The sequence below is a fragment of the Pogona vitticeps genome, chromosome 2, assembly GCF_051106095.1.
Source record: "Pogona vitticeps strain Pit_001003342236 chromosome 2, PviZW2.1, whole genome shotgun sequence".
Lineage (NCBI taxonomy): Eukaryota > Metazoa > Chordata > Lepidosauria > Squamata > Agamidae > Pogona > Pogona vitticeps.
Window position 1 is genome coordinate 213,891,389 of NC_135784.1, and position 27,553 is coordinate 213,918,941.

At 44.6% G+C, this 27,553-nt stretch overlaps 2 protein-coding genes across 5 annotated transcripts in view; one reads left to right on the top strand and one right to left on the bottom strand.

Annotated features, from left to right (window-relative positions):
• Positions 1 to 12,538: 12,538 nt before the first annotated feature.
• The window catches only part of LOC144586237 (uncharacterized), a 35,779-nt gene continuing 20,764 nt past the window's right edge, over positions 12,539 to 27,553 (bottom strand). Inside the window, exon 2 of the mRNA XM_078384086.1 lies at positions 12,539 to 13,038. Coding sequence (XP_078240212.1) covers positions 12,539 to 13,038 — 500 coding nt within the window. The remainder of the gene's footprint in view (positions 13,039 to 27,553) is intronic.
• Positions 14,598 to 27,553, top strand: part of LINGO2 (leucine rich repeat and Ig domain containing 2) — an 878,998-nt gene continuing 866,042 nt past the window's right edge. For all 4 annotated transcript variants that reach the window (XM_078384884.1, XM_078384885.1, XM_072992032.2 and 1 more), the window contains exon 1: positions 14,598 to 15,742. The gene's annotated coding sequence lies outside the window, so the exon portion shown is untranslated. The remainder of the gene's footprint in view (positions 15,743 to 27,553) is intronic.

Sequence of the window (27,553 nt, forward strand, 5' to 3'; positions counted from 1 at the left end):
TCCACTAATTCTCCATATAGGAGATCTTTTGGAATCTGACCATCAGCCATTCTCACAACATGCCCAAGCCAATGTCGACATCGCTGTTTCAGTAATGTAGACATGCTAAAAATTCCAGCTCATTCTAGGACTACTCTATTGGGAACTTTATCCTGCCAGGTGATACCAAAAATGTATCAAAGACAACGCATATGGAACGTGTTCAGCTTCCTCTCCTACTGTGCACAAAGAGTCTAGGACAGTACAGGAGTGTGCTCAGGACACAGGCTCTATAGACCTGGATCTTGGTACAGTGGTGCCCCGCACAGCGAGGTTAATCCGTTCCGCATTAACCTTTGCTGTGGGAAACATCGCACTACGGAACACAAAAAGGCATTGGAACGCATTAAACAGCGTTTAATGCGTTCCAATGCCATAGAATACTCACCGTTGTGCGATGTTTCCCAGGGGCCGGCAGCCATTTTCACGCCCTCCCCTCGCACAACGAGGGCACCAAAATGGCTGCCATCAGCTGTCCGGCGGGTCCAAAATGGCCGCCGGAACAGCCGAAAGGGGCTGGGGTGCAGCGTTTTCGCGCCCTTGGTAAGCAAGGGGAGCGCACGAAAACGCTGCCGGAAGCCCCGAAATGGTTGTGCGCAGCCATTTCAGGGCTTCTGCAGTGTTTTCGCACGCTCCCCTTGCTTACCAAGGGTGCGAAAACGCTGCGCCCTGGCCCCTTTCGGCTGTTCCGGTGGCCATTTTGAAGCTGCGGAACAGCTGATTGTCGGGTCACAAAGCGAAGGTCGGTAAACGAGCACCTTACCAACCTTCGTTCTGCGATTTCCCGCCTATACGGGCACCGTTTTGTGATCGCATTTGTGATCGCAAAAACGGCCTCGTAGAGCGAATTCATCGCTCTACGAGGCGCCTGTTGTGCGAGGCACCACTGTATATGCTTTCAGCTTCTTATTCAGCCATACTCTCTTTGTGAGTCTTGAGAACATGGTAGCTGCTTTGCCAATGCGTTTATCCAGCTTAACATCTAGGGACAGAGTGTCAGAGATTGTTGAGCCAATGTACACAAAGTCATGAACAACCTCCAATTCTTGTGTGGAGATGGTAATAGAGGGAGGTGAGTCCACGCCCTGGCCCATGACTTGTGTTTTCTTCAGGCTGATTATTAGTCCAAAGTCTTGACAGGCCTTGCTAAAACGATTCACGAGTTGTAGGACGTCTTCAGCAGAGTGGGCAACAGCAGCTGCATCATCAGCGAAGAGGAAGTCCCGCATGCATTTCATTTGGATGTTGGTCCTCGCTCTCAATCTGGAGAGATTAAAGAGCTTTCCATCTGATCTAGTCTGGAGATAGACACCTTCTGTTACAGTTCCAAAGGCCTGCTTCAGCATGACAGCAAAAAAGTTCCCAAACAGGGTTGGCGCGAGGACACAGCCCTGTTTCATTCCGTTTCGGATGTCAAAGGGGTCTGATGTTCAGCCATCAAAAAGTACAGTGCACTTCAAACAATACAGTTTGAAGACTATGACCCCCAGAATCCCCCAACGAATACGATAGCAGCTAATGGTAGAGAGAAAGGACAAACCATGGTCATTTCTATTACATGCTGCCTGTGAGCTTTTAGGAGCATCTGACTGGTAAATATTAGAAAAACAATTGACTGTTGGAATGATGTAGCAGAAGCCATTTCTGTTTGATTCTGGGTTTGCTGCTCTCCCTTGAAATGGTTTTATGTGCCTTACAGAGAAGGCAGCTGGTGCCACAGGTCAAGATCATCACTCATGACTTGTTTACAAGTTGCCAGAAGCTGACTACATTGCTGCCAAGGCTCACCTGCTGCAAGTTGGTAAGAAAAATAGATTGTAATACAGCTGGCAGCAGTGTTGGGGGCAGTTTGGATTCCAGTCGGAGGCTCAGGTGGAGCACAAAACATGGCACCTTATTTATTATTGCTACAATGGATAGCAAATGGCTGGTCCAAGTTCCCTAGTAAAATATACTGTAGAACTTCATGTGGCTAGAATAAAGAAAAATATATATTATCCAAATTATTGCAGTTTGATATATTTTGTTAAGAAAAGATCTTGTCTGAATCCTGCAGACAAAGTCCATTCATTCTTCGTAGTGAAAGAGTGTTCTTCCCCCTCTCCTCTTTATGAATGGGTTCAAGCTGAACTGAACTGGTTTATAAGAAGCTTGTATGCTGATTTTGTGCACTGATTTAATATTAAGCACGCTAGAAAAGCTGGCAGCCATGGTGAATACATGCTAGTGCCTTTTCTCACCTTTTTGAAGCCTTGCCTCTGGAAAATGGTTATGGTGACATGACTAATTACCCTGATTCATTGCAAAAGTTCATAACATTTTTATTTAAAAGGCCAAGGAAAAAGTCAAAGAGTATGGGTGAGTTTTCTAAAGCTTATTATGGAGACTTTATGCATTTCTGTAGCTTGGAAAGTTGCTTTATAAAAATAATTGTTACCCTTATGGATAGATGTTTTGACAATTAACTCATTACCACTATCCATTGCAGTTATTTTTTTTAAAATTAAGATGTTAAGTTATCCATTGTTGCTCATTTTTGTCACTTTCAAACTCCATTTTTCCTAAAAGAAATCCATCTAAAATAACAAAAAGGCCTAAAAGGTGAAAAAAAGAATAACCAAAAAAGGTTTCTAAAAAGCTTTGCTGCTCCTCATAACGAGTTAACAGAATTCATTACATAAGTAAAAGCAGCAGTAAGAGTGTGTGAGAGTGTGTTCATGTAAATGTGTATATTAACAGTTATATCCCAACACTTGGATGCTTATGTAACATCCAGAACAGCAAGAAGAATAAGCCACTTATAAAAACAAGAATTCTCCATAGACATAACAATGATTTTAAAAAGAGAGAGGGCAACATACAACGAAAGCATAATGCCAAGTAAAAGAAAGAACTGCTAACAGAAATGATTTTCATATCCCATGTAACACAGGAAGAAAGAAGGCTATGGAGCTTTACTCCACACCTGAGTGTGATGACTGAGAAGCCCCTTCATCTTATTCTCATCACCTAAACCTCCATCACAATTTAGAGTACAGTGGTGCCTCGCAATACGATATTAATTTGTTCCACGAAAATTGCTGTCTTGTGAAAACATCATCTTGCAAAACGCGGTTCCCCATTGGAATGCATTGAAATCTATATAATGTGTTCCAATGGGGGGGGGGGGAAACTGTCTTGCAAAGCATCGGCCTAAAACAAACAAACAAACAAAAAAAACCCGTCTTGCGAAGCATAGACCCAAACATCGTTTTGCAAAAATCATCCATAGGAAAACCTGTCTTGCGAAGTGCAACAGCGATCGCAAAAAATCATCATCTTGCAGATTAATCATCCCACGAGGCAATCGTCTTGCAAGGCACCACTGTATATAAAATGGTCCCTTCCACCACGCATTAGAGTGGTGGTTCTTGAATAAAGATAACATGATACTGCTTGATCTGATTTCCCAGAAACCCTGGCTAGGATGGCCAATTATCATGGATTCTTGGAGCTATAGTCTAACAACATTTGGGAGTCCACATCTGGAAATGACTGTCATAGCACAGGGAACAGGTTGGTGCTGCTTCCGGCCTTCTTAATGGGGGCCATATGGTCCCCTTGGTGGCCACAGATTGGAAAGAATTATTCATACACCACCTTCTAAGGTTTGTTACACAATTTATACGGTCCTGATTTGGCCTATATATTCCTTTCATATTGGGTTTGTGGCTGTGGCTAAAAAAAGGTTTAGAATGGCTGCTTATTACACTTCTAGTAGCTCTTACTCATCCATACGTATAGCAGTCTATAATGAGGAATTATAAAACCCTGTGAGATTCTTCATCTCAAACCAGAAATGAGAGAAAGAGGTGTCTTCCAGCCCCAACCTCTGCAATTTGCACAAAATGTTTCTAGTGTCCTTTCTTTTTGAGAAGAAATGCACACATACACATGTGCACAGAGCAAGGTAGGTTGGCTGATTATTAAGAAAGATGCAGACAGCTCACCCAGTACTCTGGATCAGTATGCAAAACAACAGCCAGTCTAGTTCTGAGCAATTTCTATTGCACAAATTAGCAAGTTTGCTCAAAAATGGGCAATTGAATGCACAGTATTAACAACCTTGTGCAAATTCTTCTCACCAGTAGCAAGGGGATGCTCTGACATTCCATGAAATTCTCATCGAGAGAAGAAGAATGTTGTTTTTAATCCCCACCTGTTTTGCTACCATCCTGCTAGCTACATGTTAAACCCAACAAATGATTTCAATTCATCTACAAAATAAATTGAGTTGTATCCTAACTAGAGATGGGGATGAAGTGCCAAACTGGCAGTTCATCTTGGTTTGTGGGTCATCATCCTTGAATTGATGAATTCCCCTCAGGGAACTGACAAACCACAAATCAATTTGTCAGCTTATCAGGTCTTTTTTATGTTAGACTGCACTTGAGGCTATCTAAAAAAAAAGGCTGAGCCCCCTCTGCCCCCACAGCTTGCCCTCCCCACTTCCCACTGCCGCTTACCTTGTCCTTCAGCCTCCTCCTGCTCCACTGCTGCCTCTGCCGAAACAGAAGCTAGGCTGCCGGAACAGCAGTTTCTGTTCTGGCAGCCTAGCATCCATTCCATTGCAAACAGCAGTGGGGAGAGCTTCCCTTTGGGCAAACCTGACCAAAGTGACCCACTCCTCCGGCTGTTTGCAAAGACAGGAATCGCTTGGTTCAGACTTCCTTTGTCCGGGAAGCCTGACAGATGCAATCTGCCCCCCCACTCGCTGTTTGCAAAAAAACAAAAAACGGGGGGGGGGATTTCTTCAGTCAGGCTTCCCCTGTTTATGCTTCAGGGGCAAAGAAAGAGAGGAGCTGACCAAAGCACACACACCCCACTGTCTTTGTAAACAGGGGGGCAGGATTCCTCTTGTAGCGTTCAGGCCTGCCCTCACCTGTCCGTCACAGCTGAGCAGTCGAACAGCAGCCAATGAGGGGACGGAAGTTGGTGCAAAAGGGGGAGGAGCTGGGATATAAAGAAGGGTGTATGAGGTATGTGGGGAGGAGATGGTGTGAGAGAGAGGAGAGAGAGTGTAGAGATCTGAGTGAGAAGGCAGTGTGTTAATGAGCCAGGGAGAGCAGGGGCTGTGTATTAGAAAGTTCAGTGAGTGAAAGAAATTGATTATCTACTTGTGATTTACTTATTTCATTTATGTAATCAAATAAACAAGTTTAAGTTTTAAAGTAAATACAAGTGTCAGTGAATATTTGGTATTGGATCAGCAATACCTGGTGGCAGCTACTTGAGAAGAGGAGTGAGCACATACTGGAGGCCTGAGTTGTTAGAGGCTTCAGTGTGCCCGCTACACCCCTCAGGCAGGCTTAAGCAAGGTACCCAAAGGGAAAACCCCTCTCTGCCTGAGAGAAAACCCCTCTCTGCCTGAGCTGATCTGTGGGGGCATACACAGGGAGGGAAAGACAAAGAGACAAATATAAAAGGGTTATAGTCATCGCTTCATCATTGTAGGGGTCTCTGGACCTCACAAATACAAAGCAACAACTACGTATCTGACGAATCAGCGATATTCATTGAATCTTGCAATTTATTTTAGTATTCATCCCCATATCTAATCCTAACCAAACCAGTGTTGGAATAGTGATATCAGGATTGTTATTTAGTCCAGATAAATCTCCTCTTCATCCTTTTGAACATATGCCATATACTTTAAATCCAAGGGTTTTACTTAATGCAGGTTTGAACAACTGTGGCCTTTTTAGTGCTGCTGGACAGCTACTCCTGTCAGAATAGCCAATGGTATGCAGTTTTGGAAGAGGTAGCTGTCTTAGTCTGTGCAAGCATAACAGGCAAAATCCAAAGAAACAAAACAAAAAAACAGGTAGCACCTTAAAGACTATTACATTTAACGTGAGCTTTCGTGGATATGTCCACTTCGTCAGACATATGGAAACAGAATGAAATGTTGAATGAAGTATCAATTTTATACTTAATATTCATCTGCTCTTGGATTTGTGTTACATTTACATGCAGTAATTTATGGCTTACACAAGGCTCAAAGGTAAAAACTGTCAATATTCCCTACATTAACACACACGATTCCTCTGCCATCTTCTTTCACCTTTATATTTAATATTCTGTTTTTCTCTCCCTCTTGAGCTTTAAGTGAATCTGCAGTCTTCAAAAATCCACACACCCCTCCCCCTCTTTTCTTCCCCCCCCCCATCTTTGCCCACAATGGTATGCAATGACTGAATCACAGGCTCTCCATGTCTTAATGCCGAGTGATAAAACTAGGGACGGGCATGGATTAAAAAATGAATCACCAAATTCATTCAAAAATCACTAATCCATTTATTTGTATTCATACAAATCAATCCCTCCTACAAATCACAGATCAATGAATTTTAGTAATTTTTGATTTGTTGATTCATTTGTCTATAAAACAGCCAAAGCAACAACAAAAACAGCCAAAGCAACAACAACCTCCAAAAATTACAAGAAAGTTTCCTCTGACTCTCTTCTACAATCCCTCGAAGTGTGGTGAAAATTGGGTTTCAGATGTTCTGGCTACCACCCTCAAAGAGAGCCCCCCCCCCAGGAAAGTTCTCCCCAGGCACTTAGAGATGCCAGAATCACAGAAACACTTCCCATGACTCTACAATATCTCCAAGTTTGGTGAAGATTGAGTTTCCCTAAGCCAGCTGCTAAAGGATACTTTCCTTGGGGGACCCCTTTTATGGGTGTGTAACGTTTGTGGGGGTATAATGTTTGAAACCCAATCTTCACCAGACCTGGAGGGATTGTAGAGGAGAGTCAGTAGAAGTTTCTCTGTGATTTTGGTGTCTCTTAGTTCCTAGGGAAAACTTTCTTTGGGAAGCCCTCCTTGTGGGTGTATAACTCATATGCCCAAAACCCAAACTTCACCAAACTTGCAGGGCTTGTAGAGAAGAGTCAAGGGAAGATCCTCGGCATATTTGGTGTCTCTACGTGCTGGGGGGGCATTCTATAGGGTTTTTAATTTAAAAACAAATTGACAAATTGAATCATTGATTCATCAGAAAAAAATCATAAATTTGTAATTTGTTCACCTTGATGAATCACAAATCAAAAGAAATCACCATTATTCTGATTTGGGCCCATCTCTAGCAAAGACCTTACTCTTGAAAGAAACATGGCTCTCAAGGTGCAGAAAAGCTCTGCTTTGAGTTTTTGGGTTCAGTGCATAGCTTTCACTAAATAAATATGATGCTTGGTGATTGGGAGCTAAGGGCGAGCATCTTTACACATTGATTGCCTAACTGCTAATAGAAACATCAAATGGCTACCACCACACAGGCCCCATGACACAAACAAATTACCCACTTTTTGTAAGTACCTCTCTTAGTTTGCTTCCAGTGGGCAAATGACACATTTATCAAATGATAAATGAACCAATTTATGGACACTGTTAGGCTCTTTGTCTTTTAAAGAAGGATATTGCCCTTTTGAACTTGAAGCTGCAGGTTATTAGTACATCCTCCCCTTAATTGTTGAACTGGAAACACCTTTAGAATGAACTGTGTAAGAAAGGGCTGTGTACCAAATTCAGACAATCCCAAATTACTAACTGAATCGTCCTGATTCAGATCTACACATACAAGGTCCAAACTGAACTGTAATTGCCATCTTTAGTTTCAGAGGGAAATGAACCCACTTAACAGGCTGATGTGTATCCAGCACACACATCAAACTGGATAGGGCACAGGTGGCTTCAACCCTTCTTTAAGATAGCAAAGTTTAAAGGTGCCCAAGGCGCAGGCTCCTACAGCTAGCTATTATGCCCACTGGGGTGCATAGATGGACTAGCATTTTATTTTTCCACTAAGGAGAAGAAAGCTTTGACATTCTAAAGCTGATGCATGCTGTGTGTGTGGAAATTCACATCTGGAAACATTTCAGATATAACTTTTAATGATAGATCCAAACGGCAACTGGAAAAAAAACCTATAACTTTGTAAAAAGAATCACATGTATTCTTATTTCTTAGGAGGGGGAGAAGAGGCATTGCAGACAAAAAGATGGAATGTCCAACACACAATTCGTGGGAAATCAGGTCATGGTGTGCTCCTGGGACTGGCTGCATGCCACTCAAATACACTCTTCTGAGAAAAGACCCTGCAGCCCAGTCTTATGCATGTTTATGGAGAAATAAAGAATCACAGCCCAAGAGTCATACTTGCAAGGAAACAAATATAGAGAAGGACTGAGTCAGCACTAAGTATTTCAGCAAGGCTAGCCTTGCTGTTAGACTGAGAAAGCCACTTGGAGATCTGTATGAAAAGCCCTGCTTTTGGATTCTGAAGCCATTTTGAATAATTTTTGGCTTCCCCTTTTCCTCAGAACCCACACAAACATGCATATACTTGTGCACATCTGCACACACAAATGTCTGCTGAGCATGTCCTTTTGAGTTTGTTTACGTCCCTTCAGGAAAGCCTGGTTTCTAGAACTGGTTGTTTCATTCACTCAAATCGTTTGCCATTTATGAGCTAACCGATCCTAGAATTTCTGCAACAATACCTGCAAAACTCAATGCAAATGTTGTGTATACTTTGATTCCAGCTGGTTTCTATGGAGTAAAAATATGTTCTTTGTATGTATTCTCAGAACATGAAAGTTCTCAGATGTCTCTAGAAAGCTGAGCATACTTTTTATTTCCTAGATATCAGGGGCATCTCCAATCACAGCTTAGAACAGTGTTTCCAGCCTGGAGGTCATGACCCTCAAAGGGGTGACAAAGTGTTTTCTGGGGGGTTGTGGATCTTGTATATGTTGTAGCCTTTGTTAAATAATTTCTTCCTTGAACTCTCAGAGTCAGATATTAAAGTTAGCATGTATGAGAAACAGGCCCTTTGGGGGAGAAAGAAGTTCTCTACTTTCTGAGAAGGGATGACTTTGCCTTATTAAAAATGTTGTGCAGACACGGTGAGAGAAGTCACAGGTTAGTTAGCTATTACGAAAGATGGACTGCAACTTGAAAAATGGTTAGGAACCACTGGCTTAGAATTTACTTTTTTAAAACAATTCCTGAAATTTCCAAGACTAGTAGCCAGAGTAGCATTTCCCACAAAACAGCATTTAGGTTTGACCATGACATCTACTGTAGCACATTGTAACAGTGCTAACCTTCCCATCTTGCATGTAGTATCCAAGAGGATCTGACACAACCTATGGAAATCCTGCATTTCCACGATCTGCCCCTTCTGGAGATTATGGAGGGGTATTTACATCTGTGCCTCCACCATCCAAGCCGGTGCTAGCAGTGCTTGTGATCAAGCAAAGCTAGATAGTCCCACCAGGGCACAGTCTGAAGGTGTCTCTACAAAACTGAGACAGGTTTGATTAATGTGGAGAATTCAACTCACTTCTGGGCTGAAGTTTTATCTTCTATCTGGCTGCTTCCATTACCAGAAAGAAAGAGAGGGGGTGGGAGACGGACAGAGAACCCACCACATTATCTTGTGCTGCTTAATTTTTTTGGAAGGTACAGTACATAAGTGTAAAATTCTGGGCAACAGAGCAAAAGGGAATGAAGACAGGCATTTGGTGATATTTCAGAAAATCTTATTTCAGTCCACACCCACTGATTATGTGATCATTTGGAGGATGTTATGATTTAACATTAAATTATATATTTGGCATTTCACTTCTGTCACTGTGCTGCTTCACCAGGGATGCTTCAATCAGCAGAAATGTCTGTTTTCAGTAAATAAAATTACCTGCTCTCTTTTACTTATTCATTTGAATTATATTTTTCTGCCACTTCCCATCATATCTGATTCTAGGGCAGTGCACAGCACAAAGTAAATACAACACACATACAATTGCATCATTATAGAAATTGCTGATTTTTTGGTTTATTGTAACAGTCCAATTAGAAATGATGGTAGTGCCTCTCCACATTTGTTTAATTAGGCATCTGCACCATTCATCCATAAATATGGGGAGGAGAAGATCTCATTTTAACGTCAAAAGGGAACAGTGGAGAGTGGTGTTAAATATGCCCCCCACACATATTTGCCATTGCATTTGTTGTTTTGTGCCATGAAATCAAATAATTTAGATGACTCTTAATAGAATTTGCCAGGTGTGTGAGAAATATAAGGAATGGCATTATCATTAGTACCCCTCAGGGAGTTTCCATAGCCAAATGGGGATTCGAAACCAGACAACCTGAGTCTAAACCACACTTTTTACCCACTACACCAGTGGTTCCCAACCTCAGATAATTCAGATGTTCTTGGACTGCAGTTCTCAGAAGCCTTCACCAACAGCTGTGCTGACAGGGTTTTTTGGAAGCCACTCCAATACACCGCATGAGCTCTTGTGCTGTGCTACTAACATTTAAAACAAAAGGAGTTTGGAGAGAAATGTCTGGAGAAATGGACCGCAGGGACGTAAGGCAAAGGTTCGCCTTTCTTCATCCATGTACTCTACCTTGCAGTGTTAAAATGAGGGATCAACTTGTTCTGAGTGGGGAAGATGCTTTCCCATAAATTTTGGGATCCACTTCCTCCCCGTAGATTATGAGTCACTCTCAGGAATACCCTGTTTTCCCGAAAACAAGACCTAACCTGAAAATAAGTCTTAGTATGATTTTTTTCCAGAATGGTTGTAATATAAGCCCTACCCCAAAAATAAGCCCTAATTAAGTGAAACCCTGCCCTCCACCATTGTGCAGCAACCAGAAGATGATATGACTGTATTTGAATAAATGTAGATTGTTGTACATAAAAAACCCATCCCCTGAAAATAAGCCCTAATACTTTTTGGAGCAAAAATTAATGCAAGACCCTGTCTTATTTTCGGGGAAACACATTAGCTTTTTATATACAAGTACTTGCTGTGCAGTTGATGACAGGCAGCCAAATCTGCAAACCCACTCTACTGGAATATATTAGCTGATATCTAGTAGGAAGTGGCAACTACAGTAGACCCATTGAATGAATGGAACTTATGAAGGAGTTGACCAACCAAATGGCCACTGGTTCAATGGGCATACTTTAGTTGCCACTTACTACTGAATTTCAGCTGTTATATTTGAAGTAAGGTGGTAACTTTTGTCACCGAAAAGTTACTGCCTTATGTGAATGATCCATCACAGGTGATAGAAGAGTCTACATGAGTCTATATGTACACTGAAGGCAGATGAGAAATAGTGAAACCTCATCGTTTCTTTGTGAGATCTTCTCCTTTCTGACCACATTCCACAGGTTATTATTAGAACTAGAGTAGATTTCTCAGACATTATATTCTTGGGAAGGGAGGGAGGGGAGTAAGAGCTGAGAATGGAAAGAAGGATGTACTTATTGAGGACCAGAGGTTAGAAGAGGCCAGCTTCAAACCAGTATCATAAGGCAGCGGTCCCCAACCTTGGGCCTCCAGATGTTATTGAACTACAACTCCCAGAAGCCTTTGCCATCTCCTGTGCTGGCCAAAATTTCTGGGAGTTGAAGTCCAAGAACATCTGGAGTGCCAAGGTTGGGGACCACTGTCATAAGGGATCAAAAAAAAAAAAACCTGAGACTGTGGAAGGCCATGCATGGAGATATTTATGGAAATATATTCCCTTGCCTCTGTTTCACAGAAATCATGAAGTGGAATCTTGCACCTGCAAAAGACAGGACTTTCTCTCTTTGTCCCCCTCCTTCTCTAGGGCTTCTGGTGACCCTGAAAACTTATCCCCCTGAGAATTTTTAGGAGTATGCAGGGTGTTTTGGGAGTCCTTAGGCTCCTTTTGAGTGGAGTAAGGTAAAAGAAATAAAGGAAATTAATACAAGAATACCATAAATTCACAATGGGAAGCCCTGACAATTGCTTTGTGTTTTGGTGAGAAGAATAAAACAGGAGTCAGTTTCTGGGGTTTTCCCTTGCTTAGTGTCACATAGTGAATGGCAGTGAGCACAAGGGGGTATCCTGTAGGGCAGTGTTTCCCAACCTTGGGTCCCCGGATGTTTTTGGACTACAAAAATCCTGACCAGCATAGCTAGTGAAGGTTTAAAGAACATCTGGGGGATTGCTGCTATCAGTGTTGTCAACATTCAGGCTGACTTTTGCTAGGTCAAACTTGTCATCCTTTTTTTCTGCTGACACTGTGGACACAATGTTGTGCAGCAATATCTGGCCATTCCTTGATTTTTTGAACCGTGGGTCCAGAAGCACAATTCATGAACCATGTAGTGTAGCTTTTTTTAAAGAATGGAATCCTTAAATCCAGTTGAATGAGAGGGCAAAGGAAAGGCACGACCATCCAGCCACTGGGAGCTGCTGCATGAACTCATGCCCCCTCCAGGGAGTAACCGCTGTTGAAGTCAATCTTTATTGAGTTATTACATTAAAAAAAACACGAGGCGATACACTCAGCCTACACCCGCCCAATGAGCCAGCCCGCAGACTTGCCTTCCAGGCTGGCATTTCCTACCTAGACGGATCCAGCAGCTCAATCCCTTCCCTCCCACCGCCGGGAAACAGAGCTTTACTCCCTGATCAGCGGCAGTCCGCGCCCCCCGCAACCCTCACCGCCAAGCTCATCGGAGGCGGGAAGCGAAGGACCCGCGCCGCGCTTGCCCCTTCGCCACCGGGTTAGCCCTGCGAGGGCAGAGCCCGGCCCGGGGGGAAGTTTGGCTAACTCGGTCCCAGAGGCCCGTCGCAGTCGGTGGGCCGAAGGGGTGGTTCTCAGGAGGGATCGCGACGGACGCTGCGGCCGAGGGGCTTGCGCAACAACTGCCCGGTTTCCAGAACTGCGCCTCCGTCCGACGCCAGCCTCGTCCTTCCCGGCCCCGGCGGCCGAGCGCTCAACTGCCGAGCGCGAAGTCCTTTCCCACGTGCTTGGAGATGCAAGCCCTGATGACACGAGGCGCGGGTATTTCTGCAACCGGCCGCCTCGGAGCTGCTGGAGGGCTCCGCCTCGCCGAGCGCCCACCCTGCCGGTTGCCTCCTTCGCGACTGCAAGCAGTGAACGGAGCCGCCTCGTTGCTAGGAGAATAAGTTGGGAAAGAAAAGAGAGGGACCCATCCGCGTCAGGGGGATGAACAATACTCAGGGAGGAGGGGAACCTCTACCGACAACACCTCCCGTCATTCCCATCCAGAGTGGCCTGGGATGATGGGAATTGTAGTCGAAACACCTGAACGCCCGGCGTCGAAGGAGCCTGTTTCAGTAATCTCCGGGTTCTCCGAGATCGCACGCCAATGCAATTTCTCGAGTGTTTGGTCCACTTAAGCCCATCAGGGAACACGCCCTGTTTCGCCGCCACACACCGAAAGGGAAAATCGGATCAGGCAATTGGAACCGTCCACCAAGAAACCCTGCAGTTCCCGTTGCTGTTTGATGCTTTGTAAACCGCCTTGCGAATCCGCCTGCTTGAAAGGCAGAGTTGAAGGGTTTTAATGAAGAATTGCGCAGCAGCAAGACTTACTACGGAGCGGGTTCTACTAGATCAAGGCACGGGGTGGGGGGAATAGCTTAAAAAGGAATGACACGGCTTCAATTAGCACGCCTCTTTAAAAACCAGTTTTACTAGCAACCCTCTCAAAGCCTTGAACTCAATAGGCTGGCGGTTACGACGGCGATACAACCTACGGCCCTTTCCTCCCCTGCGCAGCTGGAAGGAGCGAAGAGGCCATAAAGAGAGAGGGGAATGGATAGGGCTCCTCCTGGATCTTTAATAATTGTGTGAAAGAGGGCATATCCGCAGGTGCAGCTGGTCAGGCAGGTGCAGCTGGTCACGCAGGTGCAGCTGGTAACGAGGGGAAAGTCCCTCGTCCACAGAACGACGGCATGAGGCAGTGTCACGTCGGGTTTTGGTTCAAATCCCCAGCGCAGTCATGGAAACTCAGACTAGTGGCCGCTCCTCCAACATCTCTCATACCGTGGAAACGCTGTTAGGGGTCCCCATAGGTTGTAAAGCTTGAAGGCACATAAATAACATATGACCCGTACGGACGCCTTGTCCTCTTTTTCAAGTGGCCACCCGAGGTCAGCTCGATAACCGATTTGCCTAGGTGCGCAAATATGCAAGAATCAAACCGTTCAAGAGGCTGAGCGTAGCCCCTTCACACTATCATTTCCTCCCCCAAGGGCAGGGAGGGGAAAAGTGAAGCGGATCCCTGGTGGGAGCCGCAGGCCAGATGCCACTGTCCCTCTCTGGCACTCCGATCCGATACACGGTCTATCAGGAGCTGAGCTGCCGGTTGCACAACCCGGGCGATGGCGGCTCCCGAGCCGCCCGGGTTTTCCCTTTCCCTCCGCCAGCTGAGCGCTCCACCTGCTTTCTCTCTCTCTCCCCCCCCCCATCTCCTAACAGAAGCGTCCGGGGGAAAAAAACGTGGAAGGGTCAGCCGGGAAAGACGCGCGTCAAAGGCTGCGGCGTTGCCTGCCAAGGCGCCTTCGGAGCCGTCCTGTCCCTGTCGTAGCTAATCAGGTCACGGCGGGGAGGGAGGGAGGAGGACTCGCCGCCGCCGCCGCCGCGAGGCTTGCTTTGGCGGGGGATGTCGCCGCGCGCCTCTACTCGGAGAACTGCGGGCCTCCCTGAGCTGCGAGCCAAAGCGGCGGCCTGCCAGAGCCGCGGAGGCTGGCGAGGAAAGAGTTAAGCGGCGGCTCCTCGCCTCCCGAGTCAGACTCGCAGCCGCGGAACAGTTGGTTGTGAGAAGGGAGCCCGACGGGAACGACCCCCGCCGGGCTGGCTTGAAAGCCGGGTAGCGAGCCGCCGAGGAGTCGGTGGTTGCGCGGGCATTGGGTCCCTTCTGCCTGTGCCCCACCCCACCCCACCCCACCCCGGGCCGGCCGGCCTCCGGCGCCGCTTCTGCGGGACTTTCGCGGCGCGAGTTCGAGCCCTGGAAGGAGCTCGGCTTCGGCTTCTTCTTCCTCCTCGTCGTCTTCGCACTCTCGCTCGCTCTGCCCCCCCCTCAACCCAATAATCCCTGCACACGCGCAGGCACTCGCCCGCCCGCCCGCCCATCCCTCTCCTCCCCTAGCCCTGGCTTTGCTCTCGGGCTCGCTCGATGCGGCTTCCACCGCCCGCCTTGCCGCCTTCTCCGGCTGAAAGTTTCCGCCGCCCGAGCGGACCGCGCTGCAAAAAAAGCCCCGGGCGGGCGGGGGGCGGCGGCGGCGGCGACGCGCAAGCGATTTCCCCGGAGCGGCGGAGGAGCTCGGCTTGCCAGCCATCGCCAGGAAGAGGAAGGGAGAAAAGCCAGCCGGACCGGGGCGGGCAGGCGGGCGAGGAGGGCAAGGCGCCTTGGAGGGGGCGGCGGCGGGAAGCGGCGGTGCCTCCCGGCCCTTTCTGGGGAGGGGGCAAGAAGGATGCCTGGTAACCAGCAAAGGGGAAAACGGCTGCGGACGACGAGCATCTCTTCCTAGCTTCTTTCCATTTCCAGCCTCCCCCCCCCCAAAAAAAAACACGCCTTTTTTTGGTCAGCTTCATCTCGGGGAATTTAATCTGTGGAAAAAGAGGACAACTCAAAGAGGAGGAAGCCAACTTGGGGAACGACCTGTGGGGTCACGATGTAAGGATTGCTCCGTGGAGTCTTCTCTTTTTTCTTGTTTCTGGTGGTGGTCCGATATTTCTGTATCGCCCGCCGTCGGACCCGCGTAGGATTAGACCGCGAGCGGGGACCGGGTGTGGAGCCCGCGGCTTGGTTGGGTTTAAAGGACTTCCAGGAGGATCCAAGCCTGCATCCAGGTAAGGCAAAAGGAGAGCCTCCTTTCATCCCCCCCCCCAGCCACCCGCCCGCCCAAGATCTCAAATCTTTTGATTTTTTTCTCTCTCCCTTGTGAACCCCCCCCCAAAGTAAAAACCAGTCATCAAAATATTGTCCTCCCTTCCTCATAGATCTCGTTGTTAAAAAGCAAATCCCACCCTGCGTTGATTGCAAGGGGAAGGAAAGTTATTGTCTGTAAAAAAACCGAGAAGAGCTTCCAGTTGGAAAGGGGGGTAGGGAGAAATGAATAGAGGCAGACGAGATCTCTTCCCCCCCCCTTTACACACACACACACACACACACTTTGCACTACCACTTTCGGGTGTCTGATCCCCGACAGTGGCATCTTTTACCTCGGCTTTGGCCACGTAGGGGGGAACAGGGAGGAAGCTGCCATCCCACGCGTTTCGTGCGAAGGTGGGACGCGTGTGTGTGTGCTTCCAAACCTACTCCCCGGGAGAAGGGGGAGGCATGGACCTGCCCAAATCGCCTAGTTTCATCACAAAAGCAGTTGTCTTTTATTTAATAAGAAAAGGGGGGGGGGGTGTCAAACTCTGGGGGTAGCTCTAGTTGGCTGCGCTTCCCTTTGCGTCCACTAGAGGCTCCCCGTGAGCGCTTGACGGAACAGCCTTGGAATCGAAGCCCTCGTAGAGAATAACGCTTGGTGTCAGCCACACCTGAGAGAGAGAAAATTCGCCCCCCCCCAAAAAAAAATATCTACGTGTCTCCTTCAGTGGCCTACCTTGTTCTCTCTCCAGACTTAAGCTGCCTCACTGGTTACAGTTTCCGCCACACTCGTTGCCATGCCTCTGATGGGAGTGGACTGGGTCTGTGAAAGCATATGCCACAAGGAATGTGTTGGTCTCTTCAGATGCCACAAGACGGTTCCTTTTCCTGCAACAGATTGATATCGTGGCTCTTTTGAAAACATTTCTTCATCAGGGCATGTCTTTTTTTTTTTTTTTTTGTTCTTGTGCCACTGCTTTCAAACCAAAGATTCGTCCTACGTACTTTTGTCTCTGGAGGGGAAGGAGGGGGAAGCTACACATTTTTCCTGGCCTTTTAAGGCATTTTTCCTAGCTTGTCCTGCCACAGAACTGGTTACCATGCCACGGCTCATTTTCTAGGGCCTTTCATTTCCTTCCTTCCATTTGATGCTGTTTAATTTTCTCCCAACCAAAAGCTATTTGATGACCCACTTTCTCCTCATTTGATGCAATGGTAGCAGAAATGAGGGTGCACTTTGACCACAAGGATATGTGGGGAGAAGATGCTTTGGCTTTCGGATGTATTCCCAATATTTCTCTTTGAGGAAACAGCATGGGCTTAAAACAAACAAATATGATTCTCTGCTTAGCAAGCATGACACTTCAGGGGCCTTGATCCTTCCATTCCATCTTCTTGTTCCATTTCCTCCTCATAATACTTATGTAACCTACACCCATACACACAGCCAGTCACTAAAACCTTCTCATCATCTTACACTTATCTTTTTTTCCCCATTCAGTTTTACCAAAGCAATGCAATTCTTCATTCCCAGGTAATTCTGTGTTTCTCCTGCAGTTCACCATAGGCAGAGCAGGGGGTATATCCTTTCCCCACCACCAGCTTTAAATCTCCTTATGAGAGAAGTTGGATGGAAGGAAAGTGAGGACCTTATAAAAGAAAGCTTTGAGTCCAGCTGATGAGTACCCATGGCAGAGAGAGAGAGATTTGAGAAAATGCTGAAGAAAGCTAAGCTTGGCTGCAGCCAGATGTGGACAGGTTCTCATCCCCTACTAAGCTGCCTACTTTCTTGGGGCTGTCTGTCCTCTGGGATGCTGCATCCTTGATATCCAAGAGGAGGGAAATGTATAGCCTCCAAATGACTAGTTTTATTCTGTTCTGTGGTATGAGGTGTGCTTCTGTTTCAGAGGACTGCTACATCTGAACATTGGATAGCTATTCAAAGTGGTTCAGCAAGCTGTAGTTCGGTGATTACTGGACAGAGAAAGGGGAGTGAAATAGACATCCTCCAGGTGGCTCTGGTTCCACCTGTCTAGGCTCCTGGCTGGGGCAGGTAGGATCAGCTAAAATGGTAAGAGCAGCAGCCATTCAAGTGTGAGAGCATCCTTTTTATGTTTCCCGTAAAATAGGCAAAGCAAACACAGACAGTTGAAGTAGGGAGAAGGAGAACTGGCTTATTCATCCATTTCTGGAGAAGTGCATGTTGTGTTTTTTAACACTGCCCCAAATACTTGACTCCCCCATCTGCTCTCATCAGAGCCAGAAATTTGCTCTATTATATTTTGAAGAAAAGTGCTCAGTTGGGGTGGAATGTAAGCCACTGCTAAGAGCTTAAGGCTTTAAAATTGTACACTCTTTCAGGGTTGTAAGTCCCCCTAAGCTCAGTGGAGTCCTTCTAAACAGAAGTCAATAGGATTGCACTAATAATGTCGCTATAATAGGTGGCATTGTATGAATGGTACCAAATATTTTTAATTGGATGGTCTGTTGTATACTAGGAGTATACTATATGGAGCATTTTTAAAAGATCATTATTTATCATATATGAGAGAAAAATTAACGTGCTACATAAAAGCACTCCTTTCTGTAAAGGGTCTAGCTGCTGTTGGCTTGATGTCATGTAGCACATCTTTGTAGTAAGCAGCAATGTGAAAGAGGCTTCAGGCAAACAAAGATATTCCTATCAAAATAGCTTAATCTTTCACCACTGGCTTACGTGAACTACTGAGCTTTGCCTAATTAGTGTGGGAAAAAATGCTTCTTTTTTTTTCCATCTTTTTTTTTCTTTTGCAATTTCTGCAGTGGTTGTGAAATATTATTTCATGTTTTCTGTTATAATGATGTGATTGTCCTTATCAGAAAGCTTGTCTGTGGCTTTCTGATAAAAGGCTTAAAGATAACAGAATGGGTTGAAGTAAGTTATATGCCGATCTTATTGTTGTTGTTCTTGTTAATTTCACTTCTCAAAAACTGAGCAGCATTTTCTTCTTTCTTTTTCTTTTGAAAAGAAAAGCTTTGAGACTGTGCTGAATAATTTCCTCCCAAATATAGCAACAACTCGAGCGGCTTGCCAAGAAATGAGAAGGGGGCACATGTCTGCTTATTTGCAGATTTCATGTGAAAAAGAGCTGTCTTCGGTTTCGCTTCAAACACGCTGAATAGCGCCTAAGTGTGAAACTGATCTCATGGAGAGTGTTAAGAAAATTTTTTAATGTGCCCCTCTCCCGCCAGTGAAATATCTCTATTTATGACCCATGTTTTGCAGAATGGGTGTCCTCTCATATTAATTGGAATTAAGACAGTATTCCCATAGGGGCACGAGAAACAGCTACTAGAAGTTGGAGGAAGGAGCAGTGGTAAATGTAGTGTTCAATCTTTTGTATGTTCTTTCATGGCTGAGTCCCGCTGTGTTCCTTTGGGGTTTACATGCAAGTAAGTCTGTGCTAGTTTGTAGCCTGAGAAAGAGGGAGGGCAATCCTTCTAGAAAGCTTTTCTGTGTGAATTTTGTTCACTATTGAAGTTTGACTTCAGTATTCCAGGGGCTACATCTATTTAAAGAAAAGCTTTTTACTGCAAACTAAATGTGCAGATAGAAGCACATATATTTTTCAGTGCTCTGCCTTGGCTGTTACACTTGTTAATAGTTTTACATCAGACATTATTCTTTTTAAAGGTTTTACGTTTCTCTTTTTGAAGAAAGGAAGTACCTAATTTTCATTCCAGCATTACATGATCTCATGTAATATGTGAAATCAATGAGGCTTCAGTGTCGCTTTTTGCATTCCTGAAATTTCTCTTTGCAAATTGAGTCACTTACATAAAAGGTATAGCTGAGTAAGGAAGGGATTACGTTCTGTGCAATTGGTGTTTCAATGTAATGACGCATCTTGCTGCATTTATTTTGTCTCTAGGTATTCTATGAAAGGGCTCTAGGTGGAAATGTTTTCCTGTGTGGAAAGCACAGAGGAAAGACCCAAGTACTAGAGATGCTCACCTGTGGCAGATAAATTACCTCTAAGCCTCATAATCCATTTAACAGGGAGAAGCGAATTCAGAGCAGCAACTTGGGGCAATGAAGCTAAGCTCCAAACAGCAGTGGATATGGTCTCAGGATTGTTTCAAACTGTCTTAGCTCGTGAGGGTCAAGGGCAAGATGTTTCTTCCTCCACCCCCAGATCCCACATAGAGGAGCAGATTGTATCAACTGTCAAATCTTGCCCTCCACAGGGGAGTGTCCTCCACTGTATTTGAGGGTTGCAGAATAATTGCAGGGCAGGCCGTAGAGTATGTCCATCTATATCAATCAACACCTTACTACAGTACTACTCTTTGTATCCTGGCCTCTGCCTCCTAAGAAGGCCACTTCAGCCTGCCTGGTGGTAGAGCCTTCCTTATATGGTTTTCGTGGATGGTTATAACTTGGTCGCTTCATCATGGTTTCACCTTTGTCGCTGTGATCCCATGATGGATATGGTCCCCAAGCCAGCACAAATAAATAGGCCAATGCCAACTCTGTTCTTATTAATTCATAGCTTGTGTTGTGGAGAGATCAATTCTTTGCACATCCTCTTTAAAATGTTTCAGTGGCTGATTTGAAAACCTGCTTGAATCATTGAAGACGTTTCTATCGATTGCACTGGTTGGAGGAAGCAGGACCTCTGCGAAGAGAGGGAATGTCTCAGAGTTGTTGAAAGAATGAAATGTGAGAGAACTGAATGTTCTGAATGGAGTTCTTCCAGTGCATTTACTGTACCTCTAATGCAAAATTAATAATTGCTTTTCTCATTCTAAAGGGGCAGCCTCTTAGTTGCTGAGTACTTACAGTAGGAAGTCCTTAGCTGTGTTCCTGGAGATGTGCCATAGTGGCTTGTAATGAAATAGCAAATTACTGTTCGTATTCCTGGTTTGGAAGTAAACATTGATTGATGGGTGACATACTGTAGACTGGGATTCCTTACGGCCCATGGATAATCATAATTTACAGAAAAAATGGAATCTCATGTTTATCAGGGTGCCTGGCAATGTAGTTTCTGCACTGCACCATGAGCACTGAAATAAAATAGGTGAGTGTTTTTAGCAAATCATTCCTTCACGAGCTGTAGGATGATTTTCCATTGTGGTTCTCTTTCACAAACCTTGCAGTAAGCTCTTGTGAGGTTGGTAGGTTACAAACAAGGAAGAATGCTTTCCTTTTTCTTAATTAAGTGCCCTGAAGGAAATAAACCCTGGTTTATACACTTTAAACTGAGAGGAACTTTTGAGAGAGAAAGCAGTGTTTTATGAATGTAGAAATGCAATTGTGAATGGGAGTAACAAATGCAAATACAAATTTCTTGCACAGTTAGGTATACAGCTCTCTAAAATTCTGGGACCGGTGGCTGGAATAAAATAGTTTTCACTATACTTGTTTTTGTCCTTACAAAGTCATTCTACTTTTCCCAATAGGTTGTAATCTTTAGAGTAGGATGCTTTCTTTCCTTTTGTAAGCACAAGAACTATCATAAATAAACATGCAAATGAAGTCTTAGATCTCTTTTAGCACACTTTAACTAGTCAAATCAACACTTGTTTGTGGATTTGTCCTAAACTGTCCTTGACATGTTTAAATGACATTTCAGTGACCCACTTTCTACAGAAATATGCAAGCCAAGTGTTCTGTTTTTGTTTCTGTTTCCCCCCCCCCTCAGTTTTCCTCTGAAACCAACCTGTATAATAACATCTGCAATGGGTTTTTGCAATCAGACTGATCGGTGATATATATCTGGCAAGAGACTAATCTTAAATTCCCTTTGAAACATGCAGCTGATTTCTCTTTGCTTCACTGAAGAACTTCATTCTTTTATGGATGCTCTGAGTGGCTATTCCATTGTAATGTTGGTTGTAAAATGTATGCTAGCTGAGAGGAATCCTGTGGTAGCTGCACCTTCAAGTAGGATTTGCAAGAGTAGCATATATGTGCTCTTCTTGCTGCAGTAAATGCAGATGGCTTCATTTATTAAGGGCTTACAAAGAAATTCCATGTGATTCTTCTATACAAGGTTGGATCTGGATTGTCATTTTTTGTGTGGAGGTGACTTCCTGGAAGCAATATCATATTAAAAACTCAGGGGACCCACGTGACTGCTAGGAAGCAGCAAAAACAGCTCCCCTCCCTTTCATCAAGGGGGTTCTGGGGTCAGCCATTGTTCTGAGCCCCTCAGTAATTCATAAAAGACATATACAACCTGTTCTGGGCAAAGGCCCTTTGTCCAAAAAGACTTATTCCACAAAGTGTGCAAGCACCCCATTCTTTTGCATGTTTTCTTAGATTTGAATGCACTGTCTTCTGAGCATTATAAGCATGCTTACAAAACAGACTGTGAATACCCCAGCAATGGCTGCTGACAGATAAGTGTTGTTTGATAGAATCTATGTTTTTCTGGTTCTTTTAAGAATTTGTTGAAGAGAATTCTTGGAATTTATTGTGCATTGCAAAGCTTTCTCTCAAAGCTGAGTCAAATACTGTTCTTTAGACCTTAGGTGACATTGTTGGTCAAGGGTAGAGTTATGTTTTCTCTGTCCAAAATGCATGTCACTGAATGAGACTGGATACTTAATACAGCTTCATCTTCCAAAGTGAAAATGGTGACTCTTCTCTGAACTTCCACATATTTTTCAGAATTGGTAAGGGATGTGGGAAAAGGATGCCTGTAATTTAATTTCTTGGTGGGAGAAAGTGTTTTTAAAAGGCTAAGTTTCATTATGTGTAAGATTTCTGTACATTAGCTGCTGGCTTCTTATAATGTAGCTGTCGATAGAGGCAAGACGTTGCCAGCTGGCTTACAAAAATTAGCATAACATTTCTGGTTCTTTAGCAAGAGAGTAAACATAGATAGCTAATTTGCTGGTTAATAAAAATACGAAAAGATTTTTTTTTCCAAATGGCTTAAAAAGTTTAAGCATCTCTCCCCTCCCCCCCTTTTTGGTAGAAAATATGGTTTTGGTGTTTCATGGCTTGCCTTTTATTTATAAAAGGGGACAGGATAGGACTGAACTTGCTTTAGTTTAGAAGTGGTGGCTGTTTGAAAGGGAGGCACCAAAAAGAGTGTTGCTGATGGTGTGACGGATTCAAAGCAGGAGAAGCAACCAGTGCCTGACAAATGGACCAGGGTAATAGAAGCTTACGCAGGAAACCTTGACAGACCTGGGAAGGAAGATGTCCTGATGCAAGTGTCTATACTCCCAGTGCCAATTGTTTTTAACTGAGCAAACACAACGATCACATGTGCAACTGTGTCCAGTTTTGTCTCTGGCCATATAACCTATTGGAACATGAAGCCCAACAGGTTTTGGCTGAGTAAGAGTGCTTAGCAGCAGGAAGAAAATGGTTTAGTTAAGGATGTTCTCTTGTCCTAATATTTCAGCCAAAATCTGGGTGGTGATTTCTCTAGAACAGTAGTTCTTACTCCTTTATCCTGCAGCTCTTTTGGACTTCAGTCTTCAGAACCCCTGACTACTGATCTTGCCAACTGGGGCCTCTGGAAGTCAGAGTCTATCTTTGGAGAGCCAGAGATTGAGGAGCACTGCTTTAGACACCTTAAACCATAATGAGCAATGTGTGGTATGGTTCCTTTTATTTTTGCATAAATAAGGATACACAAGGATTAAAAACAAAGTGACAATATGATTTGGATAAAGAAGTAATAGGAGAAGAATGGGATAAAATGTGGGATCAAAGAATTATAAAGAATATATCTGTAAGGATAAAAGAAAGTTATAAGGTAATATGGAGGTGGTATTTAACGCCATTAAAACTGAACATAATAAATAAAAATGTATTATCACTATGTTGGAGGTGTAAGAAAGAGAAGGGGATGTTATGTATGGGTTTTTTTGTGTATTTTTTTGTATAAATAAAATTTAAATAATAATAAAAAAGAAGGGGATGTATATACATATGTGGTGGTCATATGAACTAAGAAAGCAAGAATGGATGCAAATCTTTGAAGAAATAAGGGAAATTACTGGATTAAATATTCAAATGTCCCCATCAATGGCTTTATTGAATTTGGCTCAGAAGGATCAATTGTTGGAAGAAAATAAGGACTTAATAGTAATAATTATTACGGCAGCAAGGTTAATTTTTGCAAGAAACTGGAAAAATGATAACCAACTCTATTTAGAGGAATGGTATAGAGAACTATGGGATATGGCAATTAATGATAAACTGACATGTGATATGAAAATAAGAAGAGGCCTATCAAAAAATAATGATTTTATAAAAATATGGAGTGTATTCTTGGAGTATGTATTTCGGAGAGGGAAGGAGTATACACCGAGGGAAGAAACAATGAAGTTTTGGAGAGAAAATGGACTGAATGAAATTTAAAATATTATTAATGCTAGCCCTGAGGGTGATAGTGGCACTGGTGTATTATGTAATTGTATTTTATTGTGGTGTTAGGTTTATGTCCCCTTTCCTGAAGAGGAAGCAGAGGCAGGAGGGAGCTGTGCTTGGGGGACATTTTATTTGGAAAGCCAAATAGCATTTCATACACCTGGGGGCAGGAAAGTTTCAGGAGTAGGATAGTACTTCCGCACTATTACGGAGCAGGACAGGTAGGTGGGGCTCGTCAGCCATGGAAGGCAGCCCATCTAGGAGAAGGAAAACTCTGATTTCAAACCTCCACTGCCTTGTGGCTATATCCATTGATGGAAAAGGCTTCAAGAGATGACCTCAAGGAAAAATCCAGAGCCGGAGTCCCGTAGGCAGTTCGTGTCGTTCTGGCAACTCCTGTGACGTTGCTGGAACCAGTTGTATTGGCTCTTGCCTTTCCATTGGACTATTTCAGCAATGTGGACAGGGGGGATTTGCTGCTTGGGTAACAGCCTATCCTCCATATTATTCTACCCAGGCTTTGTGCTCTGGAGAGGACACTCCAGCTTTGCAAACTGTCTCGAAATAACACAGGAACTAGCAGTTATTGGTTATAAGTCTTCGCTCGATTGGCGTAGAGCATGACGCCAGGGGCTACTTCTGATGGTGGGAGAGCCGACAAGCAGATCAATAACCCTACACCATGCAACAATCATAAGAAAACTTCTGCCCTAAAGTTGGGCACCTGGAATGTTCGGACAATGACACCTGGCTTTTCTGACAACCTGCAGGAAATAGACAACGTGCGCAAGACAGCTGTAATCAACATCGAACTGAGTAGACTGCGGATGGACATTGTTGCCCTGCAAGAGACGAGATTGCCAGACATGGGATCTGTCAAATAGAAAAACTTCTCATTCTTCTGGCAGGGAAAACCATTGAATGAGACCAGAGAATATGGTGTTGGCTTTGCAGTCAAAAATACTCTGCTGAGATCCATTGTTCCACCTACTGTGGGGAGTGAAAGAATCCTGTCTCTGCAGCACCACTCATCAGCGGGACTGGTCACCCTCATCAGTGCATATGCACCAACACTGTCGTCCACAACAGAAGTCAAAGACAAATTCTATGACAATCTGGCAGCTACTATCAAAAAAGTCCCTGAGAGAGAGCCGCTGTTCATTCTCGAAGACTTTAATGCTAGAGTTGGTGCTGATCACAACTCTTGGCCCACCTGTCTAGGCCGTTTTGGCATTGGGAAGATGAACGAAAATGGCCAACGCTTGCTGGGGTTTTGCTGTTATTATGGTTTTTGTGTCACCAACACGTTCTTTAATACAAAGCTTCAACACAGATTTTCCTGGAGACATCCAAGATCCAAGCATTGGCATCAGCTTGATTTGATCCTCACCAGACATTCTAGCTTTCCTAGTATTATGATCACATGCAGTTATCAGGGTGCTGATTGTGATACTGATCACTCCCTGGTGTGTAGCAGAGTAAAACTGCGAACAAAGAGATTGTATCACACGAAAAAAGAAGGAAGACTACATATTGAGATCAACGAGATCCGCAATCAAAGAAAAGTGGAGGAATTTGCCCAAGCGCTTGAGGAAACCCTTCCAGGCCTGGCTGATGCAAATGCACCTGAACGATGGGAACATTTCAAGAATGCTGTTTATAACACTGCCTTGTCCGCATTTGGCAAGAAGACCAAAAAGACGGCCGACTGGTTCGAAGCCCACTCAGAGGAGTTGATTCCAGCCATCGAGGATAAGAGGAGAGCTCTAGCAGCAGACAAAGCCTGTCCTAGCGAGTACAACTTACAAGCTCTTCGAGATGCTCATAGCCAAGTCCAACAGGCTGCCAGGAGATGTTCCAATGATTATTGGCTTCGGCTCTGCTCTCAGATGCAGATAGCAGCAGACACAGGTAACATCAAGGGAATGTATGACGGTAAAAAGCAGGCTTTAGGTCCAATACAGAAGAAATCTGCTCCCTTGAAATCTGCTACAGGCATGATCATCCAGGACCAAGCATAGCAGATGGAACGCTGGGTGCAGCACTACTCTGAGCTATATTCCAGGGAGAATGTAGTAACCAAAGAGGCATTAATAACATTGAGTGCCTGCCTGTCTTGGAAGAGTTGGACAGTGAACCAACTTTAACAGAAATAAAAGCGGCCTTGGATTCCCTTGCCTCTGGCAAGGCACCTGGAAAGGATAACATCCCCATTGAAGTTTTGAAGTGCTGTAAAGAGATCATCACCACCAAGCTATATTAAGTTTTTTGTCTTTGCTGGAGGGAAGGTGGAGTACCACAGGACATGAAGGATGCAAACATCATCACAATGTATAAGAACAAAGGCGACAGGGGTGACTGCAATAACTACCGTGGTATCTCCCTTCTCAGCGTTGTAGGGAAGCTGCTGGCCCATGTTATGCTGAAGAGACTCCAGGTGCTTGCAGACAGAGTCTATCCAGAATCACAGTGTGGATTTCGAGCTAATAGATCCATCACCGACATGGTATTCTCCCTCAGACAGCTGCAGGAGAAATGCAGGAAACAACAACAGCCACTCTTTGTGGCCTTCATAGATTTCACAAAGGCCTTTGACTTGGTTAGCAGGGACGGCCTTTTAAAAATACTTCCCAAGATTGGATGTCCACCTCCTTAACAACATCAGCTCCTTTCATGAGGATATAAAGGGCACTGTAGTTTTTGATGGTTCAACATCAGATCCCTTTGACATCCGAAGCAGAGTAAAACAAGGCTGTGTCCTTGCGCCAACCCTGTTTGGGATCTTCTTTGCTGTCATGCTGAAGCAGGCCTTTGGAACTGCAACAGAAGGTGTCTATCTCCGGACTAGATCAGATGGAAAGCTCTTTAATCTCTCTAGACCAAAGTCCAACTGAAATGCATACGGGACTTCCTCTTCGCCGATGATGCAGCCATTGTTGCCCACTCTGCTGAAGACCTCCAACAACTCATGAATCGCTTTAGCAAGGCCTGCCAAGACTTTGGACTAACAATCAGCCTGAAGAAAATACAAGTCATGGGCCAGGGCGTGGACCCACCTCCCTCTATTACTATCTCCACGCAAGAATTGGAGGTTGTTCATGAATTTGTGTACCTTGGCTCAACAATCTCTGACACCGTCTCTCTAGATGTTGAGCTGGATAAACGCATCGGGAAAGCAGCTACCATGTTCTTAAGACTCACAAAGAGAGTATGGCTTAATAAGAAGTTGACGGCATATACCAAAATCCAGGTCTATAGAGCCTGTCTCCTGAGCACACTCCTGTACTGCAGCGAGTCCTGGGCCCTCTGTGCCCAGGACTTCCATATGCATTGTCTCTGATGCATTTTTGGTATCACCTGGCAGGACAAACTTCCAAATAGAGTAGTCCTCGAACGAGCTGGAATTTTT